Below are 16,503 nucleotides of genomic sequence, written 5' to 3'. Positions count from 1 at the left end.
CTTTGGATCGGGTGTAGCCCGGTCACGTATTCTCTACATTCTTCACATAATATTATCTATAAAATCAAATTAAGGAGTTAATATATTGCGTAATAATAAAACAACTACTGGCACTGCAAAGTGCCGCCAGCACATCAGTCAGGGACTACAGGCACGGAACACGGAACACTAATTCCAGTGAAATGAGCGTGTAGACTGTAGTTGTAGAAGAGGGCGGAGAGAGATTGGAGGTGACAAATATATGGGACATCAGGGCAACTAGCCAGGTGGTATATAGGAATGATACCTGAAAAAGAGGTATGTCTTCACAAGCATGCAATGGACCGGAATATAGACTAGCCTCGCCCACGTATATGTGGTGTGATGGGGGAGGGGGGGGTCATTATAGGAGGACTTTTTATATTTTCGGCTAATAATGATAGAGGTACCAAGCAATTTAATTGAAAGAAGCGAAAGATCATCCGAATCAATATTTTTCCGAGACTGTAAGCTTAAAGCTAAAGAGCAGATGTTCAGATTGATACCGAAGATTAATGAGTGACAGTACAAACTGACAAACTGATCATCAAGCAAGGACACAAGATTGTGGGCAGCGAGATTAATTAAACCACAGTATTGTGACTGTGTTAAGTATTTGGAAACAAACCAGAACACGCTCTACAATCAGTTCTAATCAAAGCTTGACAAATTGTTATGCACGACAAGCATTTATCGTATTCGTAAACTTTGTTGAACTTTCCGTTCCATTTGTTCCGGGGAACAATATTTGACGAAAGTTGATTATCTCAAGAACTGACCAATAGAATTTCCTTAAACTTTCAAGATAGTTATATGATAATAAGACGAATAATCTGTGCAAGTATGGGCGAATTTCTATGTGCCAAATGTGAGATATCACAAGAAAATATCTCCAAATCGGTACAATATTTGGAACAACACGACAAGCACTTATCGTAAACACATGCACTTTATAGTGAAATTATACAGGCGGTAAAACTAAAACGTACACTATTTTAATCTAGCAATTAACTCAATCAGTTGCAATAACTATAAAAAAACATGTCACATTTGCTGAACTATCGAATATAAGTGCAATCATAAGCGACGGATATATCCGGTAGGGCCGGTTTACTGAATGAACACTATCACCACACAAACAGGTGGTTTGGTAGACAACTAACACAGGCATGTTCTGGTTCATACAAAATAAGGAAATTGAATAGTTTACCAATACCAATGAAAATGTTGGCTTCGTTATAACTAGTTGGTACAGTTACCGGTGATATTGAGCAAACTGGTAGGCTGTACAAATTCCCAAACGTATCATACGCACAACGCATCAGATCATATTTATTCATAAATAATTCTCAGATCCCCAGGAGAAATCAAAGAAACCATTGCGGAAGCAGAATGTCCCAGAGGTCAGACTTCACACAAAAACTAACACTATAATTATATTAACGCGTGATACTCGTAAAATATTTGTTTCAAATATGAGACCGTCGACGAGTCCAACTCGGCGCGCGTCTTGGTAGGTTATAAACCTACAAACACTATATACAGATAAGAGGACGTATACAGATAAGATGACGTATAAATGACGTATAAAATGACGTATAAGATGACGTAGCTTATATAAGCTAAGCCGACAAAGCTTATATTAGGTGATTGTTACCGATTAAAGCAGAACCTTTGTCAGTTCGTACTGGTATGGGTCACTTTATTGTTTATACAGGGTGTTTCAAGACTCGTGTCCAAATTTTGAATGGCCCTTAAAATCTAACAAATAGGTCAAACAGTTCGACTTTTGTTTTAAATCATAATTGTTACATTCCAAAAATACATACATCAAAAATATCCCAAATATTTCATCAACTCTCCGAACGAAGCTCCCTTCCGGCATAACAGGTTTGGAACCCTCAAATCATATTGTCTAATGCACGTTTTACCATGTCAAGTTTCAATTTTTAAGCCTCCCTTCTGATGTTGTTTTTCGGCTGTTCTAATTTTTTGGGACTTGATCTGAATTAACACGATCTTTAAGATAACCCCCTAAAAAGAAATTAGCCGGATTCAGGTCAGGGCTGTAAGGAGGCCAGCTGAAGTCTGTTTTCCAAGACTTCAGTATTTTTTGTAGTAGGTACAGACTACAGTCAAACCTGTTTATTAATATTACTATACCGGGTTCCTCGTGGTGCCCGCTATAGAGAGGCAAGGTATTGAGAGGTTTTACTATATATCATTTCATCGTCTGTCCAAGCCAATCAAAAATTTGAGAAAAAGTGATAAATAAGATTAAAACCACAGGTCACCACTCACGAGATATACCACTAACTGCATTAATCACGGCTTACTCCTCCTTTCATGCAAACATTTATAATGTAATCTGTTAAATAAACACAGCGTGAAGACGTGCCTACTTCACAAGACCTAGTAACCAGATGATCACTTCAGACTTCTAGAGAATATAGAGATCCATGTCCAGAGGTCACTGTTTATAAATCATAGTTTAAAGATCCCTGTATAGAGATCTATATCTTATTCTATCAATTTACTGCCTGGTAAGCAGTACTGGTAGTACCTGTAGTACTGGTAGTACCTGTAGTACTGGTAGTACCGGTAGTACCGGTAGTACCGGTAGTACTGGTAGTACTGGTAGTACCGGTAGTACTGGTAGTACTGGTAGTACCGGTAGTACCGGTAGTACCGGTAGTACTGGTAGAACCTGTAGTACTGGTAGTACCGGTAGTACCGGTAGTACTAGTAGTACCGGTAGTACTAGTAGTACTGGTAGTACCGGTAGTACCGGTAGTACTGGTAGTACTGGTAGTACTGGTAGTACTGGTAGTACTGGTAGTACCTGTACTGGTAGTACTGGTAGCACTGGTAGTACCGGTAGTACTCGTAGTACTGGTACTACCGGACCTTATTTGAACGGACATTACTTGAACGCTGGAGGCCCTAGCGCTCATTTTAATGTCCAAGTTAAAGTCCGTTGAATTTTTTTCAAAAGTTTTTCCATTTCGAACTTTTTGTCCAGAATATGACAACTTTTAATTTCAGTGTATTTCAATAGCTACCAGGGACAAAAGGATTTCGCGGCATGTACGAAATCGCGAAATTTCCCATTCTCCGCGACAAATTTTATGTATAGTTTAATGTATAGCCTGTTAAATTTCGCGGTATCGCGAAATTTGGCCAAAATAATCGCGAAACCCTTTTGTCCCTGATAGCTACCATTAAACTAAACTATATTGTTGAATCAATGAAAACAAATTATTATAAAATTTTAACGATCTAAATTGTAAATATCACATTATGGCATGATCACTATCTTGATTTAAAGTTTTTGCCCATGCAGTTGATCTACAAGGGAAAATCAAATCAATCTCTTCCTAAGTATACATTTCCGAAAGACTTTGAGGTTCTTTTTAATGAGAAACATTGGGCAAATGAATCTACAATTATAAGTTTTATCGAGAACATCATAGTGCCGTATGTTAACGACGAAAAGGTTCTCCTTGGTCTGCCGGAGGCACAAAAAACTTATTTAGTATATGATGTTTTCAAGGGTCACTTGACGGAAAAAGTCAACAAAATTATGGCACTCAACAACATATTTCATGAGCTAGTGCCTATAGTCCCCGCCAACATGACTAACTTGTTTCATATTTCAGCCTCTAGATATTATTATTAGTATATTACGGTAAATCGTGTTGCCAAGGACATTGTCCGACGTTGTTATAGTTCATAATTCATGTTACTCAGGGGAGGTAATGAAACAAATAAATGCTGGGAAAGCTCCACGTGATGTTAAGGTTAACCTAAAGTTGTCTAAGATAAAACCACTTCACGCCGAATGGCTTGTAAAAGTTTACACTGAAATGCAGGACCGAAGTAGTTTGATAAAAAAGGGTTTCCAAAAGGACCCATGCTTGTGCAGGAGCTGCATTTGCACTCAATATCTGTGTTTTGGTGACCCTCAGGTCCTTTGGTTACATACATTTTGTCCGAGACAATTTCAACTTTGACAATCCATGCTTAGAGGACAATATTATATTTAACTAATTCATTGTGTAAACTTGTATGTAATTGACTGATTTGAAAGATTTCAATAAAAAAAAAGCGGGTATTACTGATGCTTTAAGCATGGAATATTCAATGCACGAAAACCCATTTGATGAAGATGATATGTGATATTAGACAATAATCATGTACATATATTTTAACATGTTTACTGATTAAAGACTGCTTTTCCTGCTTACTGTATGAAAAATGGATTTAAAATCATTTGCTAAAATTAAAAAACGTGAAAAAAGATGAAAAAAATTCGAATTTTTGATGGATTTGATTGCCTTCTAGCGTTTATATTAATGTCCGTTCATAATTATGTCTGTTCAAGTAATGTCCGTCCAAATAAGGTCCGATAAGGTAACTCGATTCCGATCGAAGTTGTAAATTATTGCAAAACTATGCAGAGCCATTAGATAGATAGACCAAATACCAATTAATTAGCGTCACAGTTGTCAATTTTTCCCGATTCAGGGCACAATTTAATTATTAATAGTTCCTTGATTCGCATGTAAGCTTATTTTATCACTGGCTCGTTTTTACTCGGAGCCAAAACTGGGTCGTAATACTAAACGCGATAACGAGCAATACTACTACTAGGTCTAGAGGTCTGCTAGAGGTGGGGGGAGGGGCAGGTTGGCTTTTCTGAATTCTTTTTAAAAATGTTTTTCTGGTAACCACTTTTCTCCACAATTTTGCACTCGAAGCTTCCCCTTGTAATGCGATCACAGAAGGCAGCTGGCATGAGGCCTCCCTTTTCCAAAACGATCTCGGAAGCGGGAGCTCTCGATATGGGAGGTACGTATCGAAAATGACTCGGACCGAAAATGTTTTCTGGAAACCACTTTTCTCGTTTTCAAAAAAAATATTTAGCCGGATATCCGGTCGGTTCCTAATATGGTAATTGATAAAATACACAGTCTATGAATTACAAGTTCCCGGTACATTTCGAAATCTAGCTGCATCAGTGAAATTGAATGTGGGAATACACAGTGCACAGCTATCCAAACGATAAATATAGTTTAAGAAACGGGTGGCTAATAATTGGATGCTTGTAATAAAATATAATATATTTTAACTACGCACTGATTATAATTCGATACTGTAGACATGAGATTCCTGATTCATAGAGAACTAGCCGGGGCAAATATGTCGTGGCAACTACTATAACTCTATCACTATACGTATAAAATAAACAAATGCGAATAATAAACGGAGAAACATCACTGAAATCTTATTACCTATGGCTATACCTTGAGCCCTTTAGAAAGAAAAGAATTTAGACCTGATGGCGATTTTTCTCACCAAGTTAACAGAGCCTGTCACCCCAATTTTATTCGCATTATTATATTAGACGAGACTAAATAGTGCCTCCAATATACAATTTATTTATACTTTTATAGATTGCAACGGCCCTTAAGCGCTCGAAACATCGACTTTAATTCTATTTTAAGTCTATATAATTATCTGCACCCGGGAATTAAAAACTGCAAAATCTTGCAGCTTCGGGAAATTAAATTACCACAATGATATCAGAGTTCAGACTACGCAATATGTAAGTCAACGAAAATAAATCCCATGGAAAAAGCGCTCTTGATGAATCGCTAATGAGAGCGGGAACTGGAAAAAGGACGGTCAAGCAAAACCCTTGCAAATCTGATCGAAGATATTCCCTCTAAGAGTTACTCCCAAGCTCCCACACTGTAAAACACTAAATCATGTCGAGTCCTAAATAATGGTGATCAGTGCAGACCAAACAGCAAAGCCAAAAAAAAAAGAAAAGGGGGGACCCCCAACCCATGTAGATTGTAGGCGTAGCTGAGACACCTCACAGCAAGTAGACCAAAGTGGCTCTTGCTTGTGAAAGGTGTATCACTCCCCGCTTGGTTCAGCTAGGCCTGATGGGGTTCTCTTCCAATTATTCAATTAGACAGTTATATATAGTATAGCCTTCTGAAGCAGCCCACACTGATCATGAACACATATTTTAACATTTTTACTGCTTAACGACTGCTTTTCTTACTTACTGTATAAACATGGATTTAAAAATCATTTTCTGAAATAAAAAAACGTTTAAAAAAATGAAAAAATTCGGATTTTTGATGGTTTTGAGTGCCTTCTACTAGCGTTTATATTAATGTCCGTTCATAATTATGTCCGTTGATCATTTAATTTCCGTCCAAATAAGGTCCGATAAGGTATATATAAGATATTATATATACTACTCAACGAAGTAAAATAACTTTGGACCAATTTGTGCTTGAAACTGAATATGATTGCAGATTTGGTCACGTATCACTGGGCGTGTCCTGGTACAGCTCTATTGCGACTGTGACTTTATCATGATCTTTTAAAGATTACACTACGATGTATTTATATCCTATAGCAAATCAGCGATAGTTAATAAAGTGGGGTTTAAGCAGGGCTATGTTTGGGATGCTATTCTCGTCACGCAGATAGATTTAATAGTGCCACCAATGTTAATATTTAAATATTACTCATCATATTTATCATATTTAAATCATATTTATAAGAGATATTATTTTCTTCATGTTCAACTACATCTCTATAACATATCTACATCTCACATCTCACTGTTAAATCAATTTGATTATATCCTGACAAGCACTATTTGTAATTTGTTATCGTAGTCCTGGCCACTGTATGATATATATATAAGTATACAGCGTCACAAAGGTTAAAGTTGCTTGACAATTAGTTAAATTGGGAGTAGTAGCTTCCTGGAAACGCCTGTCAATCATATATATTTGAGTGTAAACAAACTGATTTAAAATCTCATACTTACATCACAACTCTGTCCTATAAATGTCGTCCACCCGGATAAGTAGCTTCACAGCTGATTATCAATATCGTAAATCACGAACAGCCCTCGTTGAACATATCGCTGTTTCTAAAAGATCACTGATTTATGCCATGCATTACTCTACATATACCCTGGTACATCGCATTATCAAACATAATATTAACAAATCTTAGCTTTTCTCAAGCACTATCAAATATCATCAATGGCGATTTTAAAGATTGCAGAGTTTTTAAAGCGATTAATGTGACTCAACGGTTAGAGCATGCACTACGAATTGAGTGCAGTGTAAAGAGATGTCTTGGTTTCCGTTTTAGCTTGCGTTCGTCACTACCCAAGCTCACTCAAACGTCTTCCAATTTCGAATTAAATTAGGTTCGCGCCCATTTACTTAAGGAACTGAAACCGGTTCTTATCAGTCGGAATTCACTGCTTCATGGTTGAATGGTCGATGAATTTTGAGGAATTAGCTCAAGAAAGAACATCAGAGGAAACAACTGAAATGCGGACAAGGAAACGCAAAAGATCTAAATCTCCAGGATCAGTCGTCAAAACCTCTGGGTCTAATAAGAAAACACAAAACGAAGCCTTCGAAAGTCTCCCAAAACTGAACAACGGTGAAGAGGTATGGAATTTTATAAATTAGCTTAATAAATTAACCATGCTGAATCACATTATTTTCTAGAGTGACAAAGCTTAATGATCAATATATTTTGTTAAAGGGAAATCGTTTCTACAAGCTCCTATGCTTGAGCTCCAATGCTGTTTTATCCACTTACACCCAAAACCGACTACTACTACTAGTGCTAAAAATGGTTTAACGTTTTTTACTGAATAAATATGATAATTGGCAAACATTTCTGCCAATACGCTGTGGGCTAAAAATAAAATCGACAAAGAAATATAATTTAACAAAGTGGTTCTTCAAATTGTGATGAGTGTTACTGTTACATTACAGTATCACATTATACACTGTTAGCTGTGATGTGTGATGGTGCGGTCACCCCAAAATAAACAAGTGCATAATCTTAATGGTAATCATGTACACAAAAAAAGACATAGCCTCGAGATACGTCGTTTTCATGGGTTTCTCAAATTAATATTATAAAATATTTCAGAGCAATGGATCTGCTATTAAATCGTTCGCCAACGGGCGGAAGAAAACGGGCCACGACATGGACAAACTGCCAATAATAACAGAGAACGGAAAGTCGGGATGTAATTTACCGAATCTGAAGAAGAATTCCTCCAGTACCAAGCTGGCCGAGGATGGAGCAGACAAACTGCTCTCGCCGGAACTGCTCGTCCTGCCTCATGTAAAACCAGTCCAGAACTCTAAACCTACTCGCAAAAATGTTTGGGAATAGTTTGACGAGATTTACTTGAAGAGCAGAATTTTTCGCAAAAGTTTATCAGTACAGCAACCTACTTTGTATGTCAAAAGCCATCACACATCATCTACTATGATCTCAGCTTTTAATGTTCATTTTAAACTGAAGATGAGTTTTTCCTTCACTGGTTTATATATAAATTACAATATATCTTTGGTTAATTAATATCTTCAGTTGTGTGTCTAGAAATGTGTGTTTTGATTTATTTGACCAAATACCAATACCATGTTTAGGTAGTTGAGTTTGACATCAATTTCAGTACTCGGCACTAAGAATGGAGACCGAAGAGTAGTCACGATCTGGTCGATGACAATATTTTGTTGCTCTTCCGAATCCATGATGGCGATAACGATATTCTCGAACTTTTAGTTTAAATAATATAACTATTAGTTTAAACACTATTACTACAAAGTACAATATAAAAGATTGTGTTGAACATTATATTAATTTAACTATTCTTGGAGAGCGGTGTTTTTGTTGTATGTTATCCAACATATCAGTGATAAGTTGTATCTTGTTTCCCTAAATTTTATAAGCATTAATCATTAATGCTCACTTCGAACGTAGGTATTATCAACCGGCTGTAAAATCGATTTATGTAAGTTTAAAATGTTCAAAGCCTAGCTTAAGTTAAAGATTTGAACTTCAAATCTTTAACTTAAGCTAGGCTTTGAAAAAAATGATTCTGAGTAATGATTATCTGTAGCCGTGTATAGCATGCAGGGTTTTAAAATCTGTGAGAAACATGATGAAGCATGATCGAAACCGTTCAAGCGTGTTATCTAATCACTGAAAAAAACGTATAACATTAACTTTTAAGTTTAACTAATGTATTTTGAATATGGTGACGAAGTTGAACAACGCGAATCATATTCTAAGGACTTCAGGAGCGTCATTTGATGAACTGGACTACGATAGTTATTACCCATGTTGGCACCTCTTTTTTATGATCTCATTTTGCAACAATTACAAATTAAGATCAATTTATTAAAATTAAATTTTGAGAAAATTGAGATCACTGAAGATGATTGTTGCGTTTATAACGTTTACCGAGCCACTGACAAATCGCGAACAATAGATCATCAATTTATCCATTAGTATCTGCGGAAATGGAATTATTAATTCTATTAAGCAACAGAATTGTCAACAAGTTTTGGCGATATCATATATTTTCCAAAACTTTTAAGCACATTTCCAGAGAAATACTGAGAGCATCAATAAATCAAAATGCCCAACTCGTGCCATTCGTTTTATTAGTATTATGTAAAATTTACGCCTGTTTTCATCCATTTATTACAATTTCTTGAACCAAAAATATAAAATATAGCACGTAATTAGAATTAGAATTGCCACTGTCGGATGAAAAATCAATCAGGCATTACAAGGAAAATAGATGACACAATCGTAAAGTAACCGATCTATTTTGGCACAATATTTGGCATCATTTAGTTACCGGATAAATATATTCTTGTCCATCTCTAATCTATTAAATCTAATCTATTAAATCTAACATGCGCTTCTTTGACAGTTTGTTTTGAGTTAGGTGAATTTTATCAGAATATCGGTATCCTGCGAAGTTTTTCAGCCGTCTGTTATATTTTGTAGGTGCGAAAATAAAGTATACGGAAGTAAGGTGGAAGCCATAAAAAGAAAGTGCCAATAATAGAGAGAAGCGGTTGATATGCTTAGTGAACTGTACCAATCAGTAATTACTTAGTAGAAAGTAAGGCTTTATTCAGTTAGCTGAGAAGGGGGGCTATAACACAGCATTTTAATAATACCTTCTGTAAAAGTAGTAAAATGCAAGAATTTAGTAATCATCCAACTTTGAGGTTGTAAATATTGGGCATGTTGAGTGTCAAACCTTTTGATTTAGTAATTTCCTATCACTAAATACTTCACACCCAATACTGTTTACTAGAAAAGTAACTACTTAATGCCCCTCCCTATGGCGTCTGCTAGATTTATAAGCTGATTGAGTTACTGCTTTTCCTAATTGAATACCCGTGCCTAGCCAACTACTGGCTACTGGCAGGGGTACTGCCCAATTATTAGCTCGCTCTACCACTACCAGTTAGTGCGTGCCTCGTGAGAATCTACCAGTAGTGCGTGTCTCGTGAGAATCTACCACTACCAGTAGTGCGTGCCTCGTGAGAATCTACCAGTAGTGCCGTGAGAACTTTCTTATTCCAAGTTTTGAAGTTTGATTTTTACTGTCGAATCGATCAATTATAGTTGTGCTACATTTTTTATGCTCATTATTGCACACTGTTGAACTAACGAAGAATACGATTCTATACTAGGCGATTGATTAAAGATTAATTGAATTAATTGGTAGAATAAGCATTTCCTTTAAGGTTACATCACGTGATGCCACCATATTTTTCATTGGAACAGAGCGTGTATCGTAGCAACCATTTCTTTCTGGATACGAGATCTGGGAGATTTTCTGTTGGGTTTACTGTAGACTAAACGACGTGTTTGTTCTCAGTTTTGTGCAGTCTGCAGCTGTAGGTTTTCGGTTTTTTGATGTAATGTGGTAGATTAACAAAAACTTTAGGATGTCTTCATTTTACTATCGACTATTCGGATGCGCTAGAGTGATGCGCCAAACGATATTTATTAATCCAGTTAGCTACATATCAGTCGTCAGTTTTAACCGAAATCGTCGTAGCTTTTTTGATATTTTGAGAGAATCATCAATTTCTTGTGGATTCTTCGATATACATATTACCTAATTAGCATCACTTGATATCAAAGAAGATTATGTTAATAAATCACTCTACCATCTGAATGGGAGATAACCTTTGTTCAAGTAGCTAAAAAATGGTTGATGCCCTCTGCTTACAGAAGCTAATAAGTAAATAAGATCTAGCTTAAAGAAATCTTCTGTTGAGCATCCCTTTTCATGAACTCTTGTATAATATTTATTGTGTACCTCAGATAATGGCTGCAGTTGTTGTTTTGTTTCTCAGTGTGGTGACGATTGTGGCATCCCAACAATGTAGGGACGGCTGCATGTCCATTACAGGCGATATACCCTCGGAATTAAAGGTAATCCACTTTCATGTCATAAACTATTTTGAGTCTTGACCATAACTTAGTTTGAATAATATAATTAAATAACTAGAGGGCATGTTTAATGAGATCTGATTGTTATAGGAGACGTGGGTAGGAGGGTGGGAGGATTGTTCAACTGCTAGTTCAACCACCTGCCAAGACAACGACCAGTGTGTCCGAGTTGTTCAGAAGTAAGTTCAACAAATTACAAATACATCTCAGCCGAGAAAATCTGGCCGTTAAAAAATCAGAACTATAACACAATGATTACACTAGAAGCTTGAAATCAAGAGGTCAACTTTTTGTGAATTGCTTACGTTCATCTCAGACAGTAATCTTGAGTTGTAGCTGATTAAATAAAAGCATTATTTTACCACTGGATGGCTATTAAAACTAATTGCAGTGTTGTCAGATAAAATTGGAGGCTGACTATCGTTTTTAGGTTCTCTAATTATAATAAAAATTCACAATTAATAATGATGTCCGACGCCAATTTCTTATGACAACACTAGCTTACTAAACAAGTATATCACATCACAGAATGAGTGTTAAGTCAGATGAGGACGATAGAGTGTACAACTTCAAATCCTCCCTGACATTCTGTGGTCAGAGGGAGACCGGAGATAGAGTGTTCTGTCAGGGACACGGCTACACTTATCAGGGTAAGAGAGAGAGAGAGAGAGAGAGAGAGAGAGAGAGAGAGAGAGAGAGAGAGAGAGAGAGAGAGAGAGAGAGAGAGAGAGAGAGAGAGAGAGAGAGAGAGAGAGAGAGAGAGAGAGAGAGAGAGAGAGAGAGAGAGAGAGAGAGAGAGAGAGAGAGAGAGAGAGAGAGAGAGAGAGAGAGAGAGAGAGAGAGAGAGAGAGAGAGAGAGAGAGAGAGAGAGAGAGAGAGAGAGAGAGAGAGAGAGAGAGAGAGAGAAAGAGAGAATTCATACTGGTTCATACTTTACAGCTACGGCGTTTTTAATTCAGAGGAATAAATGTTTCGAAGGGCATTTATTTCTAAACAATTTTACGGTCAATCCCAGCTTTTTCTCATGACCGAGTGACACCAAGCTCAGTGAGCATATCGACTCATGACGATACTGGAAACTTCTGGGGTTTACAAGTTATCGTTATTTTTTTTTTTTTTTTAGAGAGGCTGGGCCATGATAGCCCACGAGAGGATAGCATTGAGATGCTCTGCCTACCTCTGGGGTGTGGCAACCTTGGGGAAGGTTGCCGGTGAGATCAGAGTGATTGGTGGAGGGTGGTGTAGGATGTTATATGAGTCAAAATGATACGCTTAAATGCCAGCTGGGTTTGGAAGAGTAAAACGAGACGAGACAGCATATGAGATAATACTTTAAGTCACCCCGGTCTGATCCAGCTCTTCCGGCACAATTAAGCGTTTGGTGCGGTTTGTGAAATTGACAATTGTGGTGATGTGTTGGTTGTCGAATATGTCATTGACAGAGAGGTAGTAGTCCTGGAAATACTGACCTCTAATTTGGGCAATAGCCGGACACTGTCCAAGGAAGTGTGAGACAGTTTCCTCTCCGTCCCCGCACATAGGACAAGCACTGGTGTTTGATTTGCAAATGGTGTGAAGGTGTTTATTTAGGCCGCAGTGACCCGTGATGAGGTGAACTGCAGTTCTGTAATCTTGTCTGTTGTTGCTGAGTGTAGTGTTGAGGTTTTTGATGATTTTGGCATGCTTGTGGCCGAGTGTCAGTTTGGTGTGTCTGGGACCGTCAGTTGACCAAGTTTCCTGATTCAGTCTGTTGACTTTGTTGTCGATTTGACGCTTGATGTAGGATTGTGGAATTGGACACCTCAAAGTGGATTCGCTGATAGTGCCAAGCTTGGCCAGCTCATCTGCTTTTTCGTTCCCCCACAATCCGATGTGTGCTGCAATCCATCGTATATCTAGCGTGTTGTTGGATCCGAGTGAATTAAGAGAGTCGTAACAGTCTCTTGTAGTTCTACTCCGCGTTGAAAGTGCGGAGAGAGCGTGAATAGATGATAGACTGTCAGACCATATGATGATGTGTGTGTTGGTATATGTAGATAGATATTTGCAAGCTTCAATGATAGCGGTGAGCTCTGTTTGGTATACAGTGCAATAATCAGGGAGCTTGAATGATCTTTCTTCAAGGGTGGTGTTATTGTTGTCAGTTGTGATGATATAGCCAGCCCCGCATCCTGAGTCTGTGAGTGACCCGTCAGTGTAGCAGGTGATCGTTTCACTGGTAATGTTGTCGATGGTGTTTTGAAGTGAATTTCTATATTCAGTGGTATCGGCTCCAGGAGTTGTGACGGTGAAGTGCCGTCCCAGCATCATGGTTGGTGTTGTTAGGTCTCTCGTTGCTCTAGGTGGGATAATGAGGTCTGCCATGAATTGTTTGTTGATAGTGGTATGATTTTTGATAGTTCCCTTCCTGAAAGCGATAGTTTCAAGAGTGAGGCTGCCATAAGCTTGTAGCCTGGCCGCACCCTTTGCTGCTTCGCCTTGCAGGAACAGTATGATGTCAGAAGTGTCGGTGAGGTGATTCAATGCGATAAAAGGTGTGCTTGGCATGGCACCAGACATCATTCTGAGTGCCAATGCCTGAACACGTTTGAGTTTCTTCGCGTTATAGTCCGTTTGAGTGGCCCTGATCCATATACTACAGCAGTAGGATAGGATTGGACGGATGACAGCCGTGTACATCCATTTGCATGTTTTGGGGCTCATACCCCATGTAGGGCCGACAGCTCTTCGACATTGCATGAGGGATGCCGTGGCTTTTTTGGTGGTGTTGATGATATGTTCATTGAAGTTGAGTTTACTGTCCAAGGTCACTCCTAGAAATTTAGCAGACTTGGAAAGACCTATAATGTTGTTGCCAACTGTTATAGGTCTTAGAGTCCACTTACTATTCCAGGTAAACATGACTATCTGAGTTTTAAGGGCGCTAATAGATAGCTCTTTGGTTCTGCACCAATTTTCTATCGTTTTAATAGTTTTGCATGTTCGGTCCCAGATGATGTCTAAATCATCCCCTTCCGCTAGAGACAACAGATCATCCGCAAAGGCTTGCAGGTAACCCGGGATGTCTTTTGCGGTAAAGGAAAGGAGATCGTCGACTACCAGGTTCCAGAGAAAAGGAGAGAGAATGCCTCCTTGGGGGCAACCTCGCCTATCCGTACCCTTCTCGACTTATCCTTATGATTTAGTGTGATGAATCGATTGGTTACCATGTTGATGATCCATTGTGCTGTAGCCAAGTCCACTTTCGTGGCCTTGACTGCTTCAGAGATAGCCTTGAACGAGACATTGTCGAAGGCGCCCTCTATATCTAGAAAGACACCTAGGACATATCCTTTCTTGGCTATTCTGCGCTCAATGGTGTGAGTAACTTTATGAAGTGCCGCTTCTGTGGAGCAGCCCTTCTTAAAGCCGAATTGTCGTTTGTTGATATCATTAGCTATGTTGAGGTCATGTTGCATATGCCATAAGATCACTTTCTCCTGCAACTTTAACATCACAGGCGAAAGAGTGTTATCGTTATGTATCATTTAATCATTTAATTATATAAGCATGAAGACCTTATAGTCTTCCCTAAGGACTGCAATCATCTTCGAATTGCAGGTTTCATGTCTAGGTTTTTTTCTTTTATGTCGAGGCGGAAAAGGTGCAGAAGACCACCTACTCCACGATGGAATCAGAAACAATACAATATAGAGAGAGAGAGAGAGAGAGAGAGAGAGAGAGAGAGAGAGAGAGAGAGAGAGAGAGAGAGAGAGAGAGAGAGAGAGAGAAGAGAGAGAGAGAGAGAGAGAGAGAGAGAGAGAGAGAGAGAGAGAGAGAGAGAGAGAGAGAGAGAGAGAGAGAGAGAGAGAGAGAGAGAGAGAGAGAGAGAGAGAGAGAGAGAGAGAGAGAGAGAGAGAGAGAGAGAGAGAGAGAGAGAGAGAGAGAGAGAGAGAGAGAGAGAGAGAGAGAGAGAGAGAGAGAGAGAGAGACCGGGGATACGCTACACTTATCAGGGTAATATTTCACTAACACAACAGTAAAAAAGGAAGCTAGGCAGCACTTAAAACACACTGGATATCTAATATATTTCCGTGTAGTGTGCTTCGGCACAATTGCATTTATTGATTTTATTCAGACGTTAATTCATTGAATCATCTTGAAAATATCCCCAACTTATTATCTGAATAAACTAAATGAATTATTGAATCTCACTTCCTTTCCCTCTCAGACCTGAACACGAACGGACTACAGCTGAGTTGTAAGGTGGAGGACGGAGCAGAGAGAGAGCAGGAGGAGGAGGAGGAGGAGGCAGTAGTTGAGGAGGTAAGCAGTAACCCTTCTACAGGATATAAAGCTGTGTGCTCTGTCCTGGTGTTGGTTCTACCTCTATTACTACATTAGAATTTAGCAGTCATTCCTTCTACTTACACTTGTCCTGAGAACCCTCAGTGTTCTCTGAGAAACCAGACCATTTTTAGGACTTTTTAAACATTTGAGATAAACATACAAAACAACAAAAATATCAGTTTTTCTTTTGAATTGGGAACAAGATGCTCAACACGACAATTACAATACACATTTCCGTGTAATTTCACGGGGGAGTTCCGCCAAACTATATTGCGATGGAGCCTCATCGTAATACTAATAGTACCTTGGTTGATACCTTGATACCTTGAATTGATATATTATGAACAATGAACATTGAACGTGCTTTATTAGTTTATTTGCTTAAAGACTTTATAATTTGCTTGAAGACTTTATAATTTATATCAAGTTGACGTAGTAGTAAATTTAACATTTAAACAGTAGAACATCTGATCCAGACAAGTTAAACTCCCACATTATCCTAGTTTAATTAATTTTAATTTGGAAGAAGTTGAAAGTCGGTGTTTGACATATTTATCAATAGGAGAATAGGTACTAAATTGCAATTCATATACTCAAAGTGATGTAGTTTATTGAATTATTACGAATTTAGGTACTGAAGATTATGTTTGATAAATAAATTAAAACTTATTTGATTGTGGTTATTTGTTTGGGGTTATATATTCGTTAAATCCGTTTATATTTACTAATTTAAAACCAAGATAGAATTTTCGCAGTTTCAGATAGTAGATAATAGTGACTATTATATAGGGTGCGTAAACTTTATGGTCTGCACTCTCC

The 16,503-nt window shown here is 38.1% G+C and overlaps 1 protein-coding gene and 1 long non-coding RNA gene across 2 annotated transcripts; one reads left to right on the top strand and one right to left on the bottom strand.

Annotated features, from left to right (window-relative positions):
* The first annotated feature begins 7,143 nt into the window (after positions 1–7,143).
* On the top strand, positions 7,144–8,746 carry LOC134816667 (uncharacterized). The gene is made up of 2 exons (XR_010160431.1): positions 7,144–7,517; positions 8,011–8,746. It is a non-coding gene; the product is annotated as an uncharacterized LOC134816667 (long non-coding RNA).
* A 3,728-nt stretch (positions 8,747–12,474) lies between these two features.
* LOC134817009 (uncharacterized) lies at positions 12,475–14,849 on the bottom strand. The gene is made up of 3 exons (XM_063826082.1): positions 14,562–14,849; positions 13,111–14,262; positions 12,475–12,528 (listed from the first exon to the last, which is right to left on the bottom strand). The coding sequence occupies exons 1-3, from the start codon at positions 14,847–14,849 to the stop codon at positions 12,475–12,477; spliced, it is 1,494 nt and encodes a 497-aa protein (XP_063682152.1).
* Positions 14,850–16,503: the final 1,654 nt, after the last annotated feature.

Source organism: Bolinopsis microptera, chromosome 6, assembly GCF_026151205.1.
Source record: "Bolinopsis microptera isolate Bmic1 chromosome 6, MBARI_Bmic_1.0, whole genome shotgun sequence".
NCBI classification, from domain to species: Eukaryota; Metazoa; Ctenophora; class Tentaculata; order Lobata; family Bolinopsidae; genus Bolinopsis; species Bolinopsis microptera.
The sequence above is the reverse complement of the archived record's forward strand: the minus strand, read 5'-3'. Positions and strand labels throughout refer to the sequence as shown.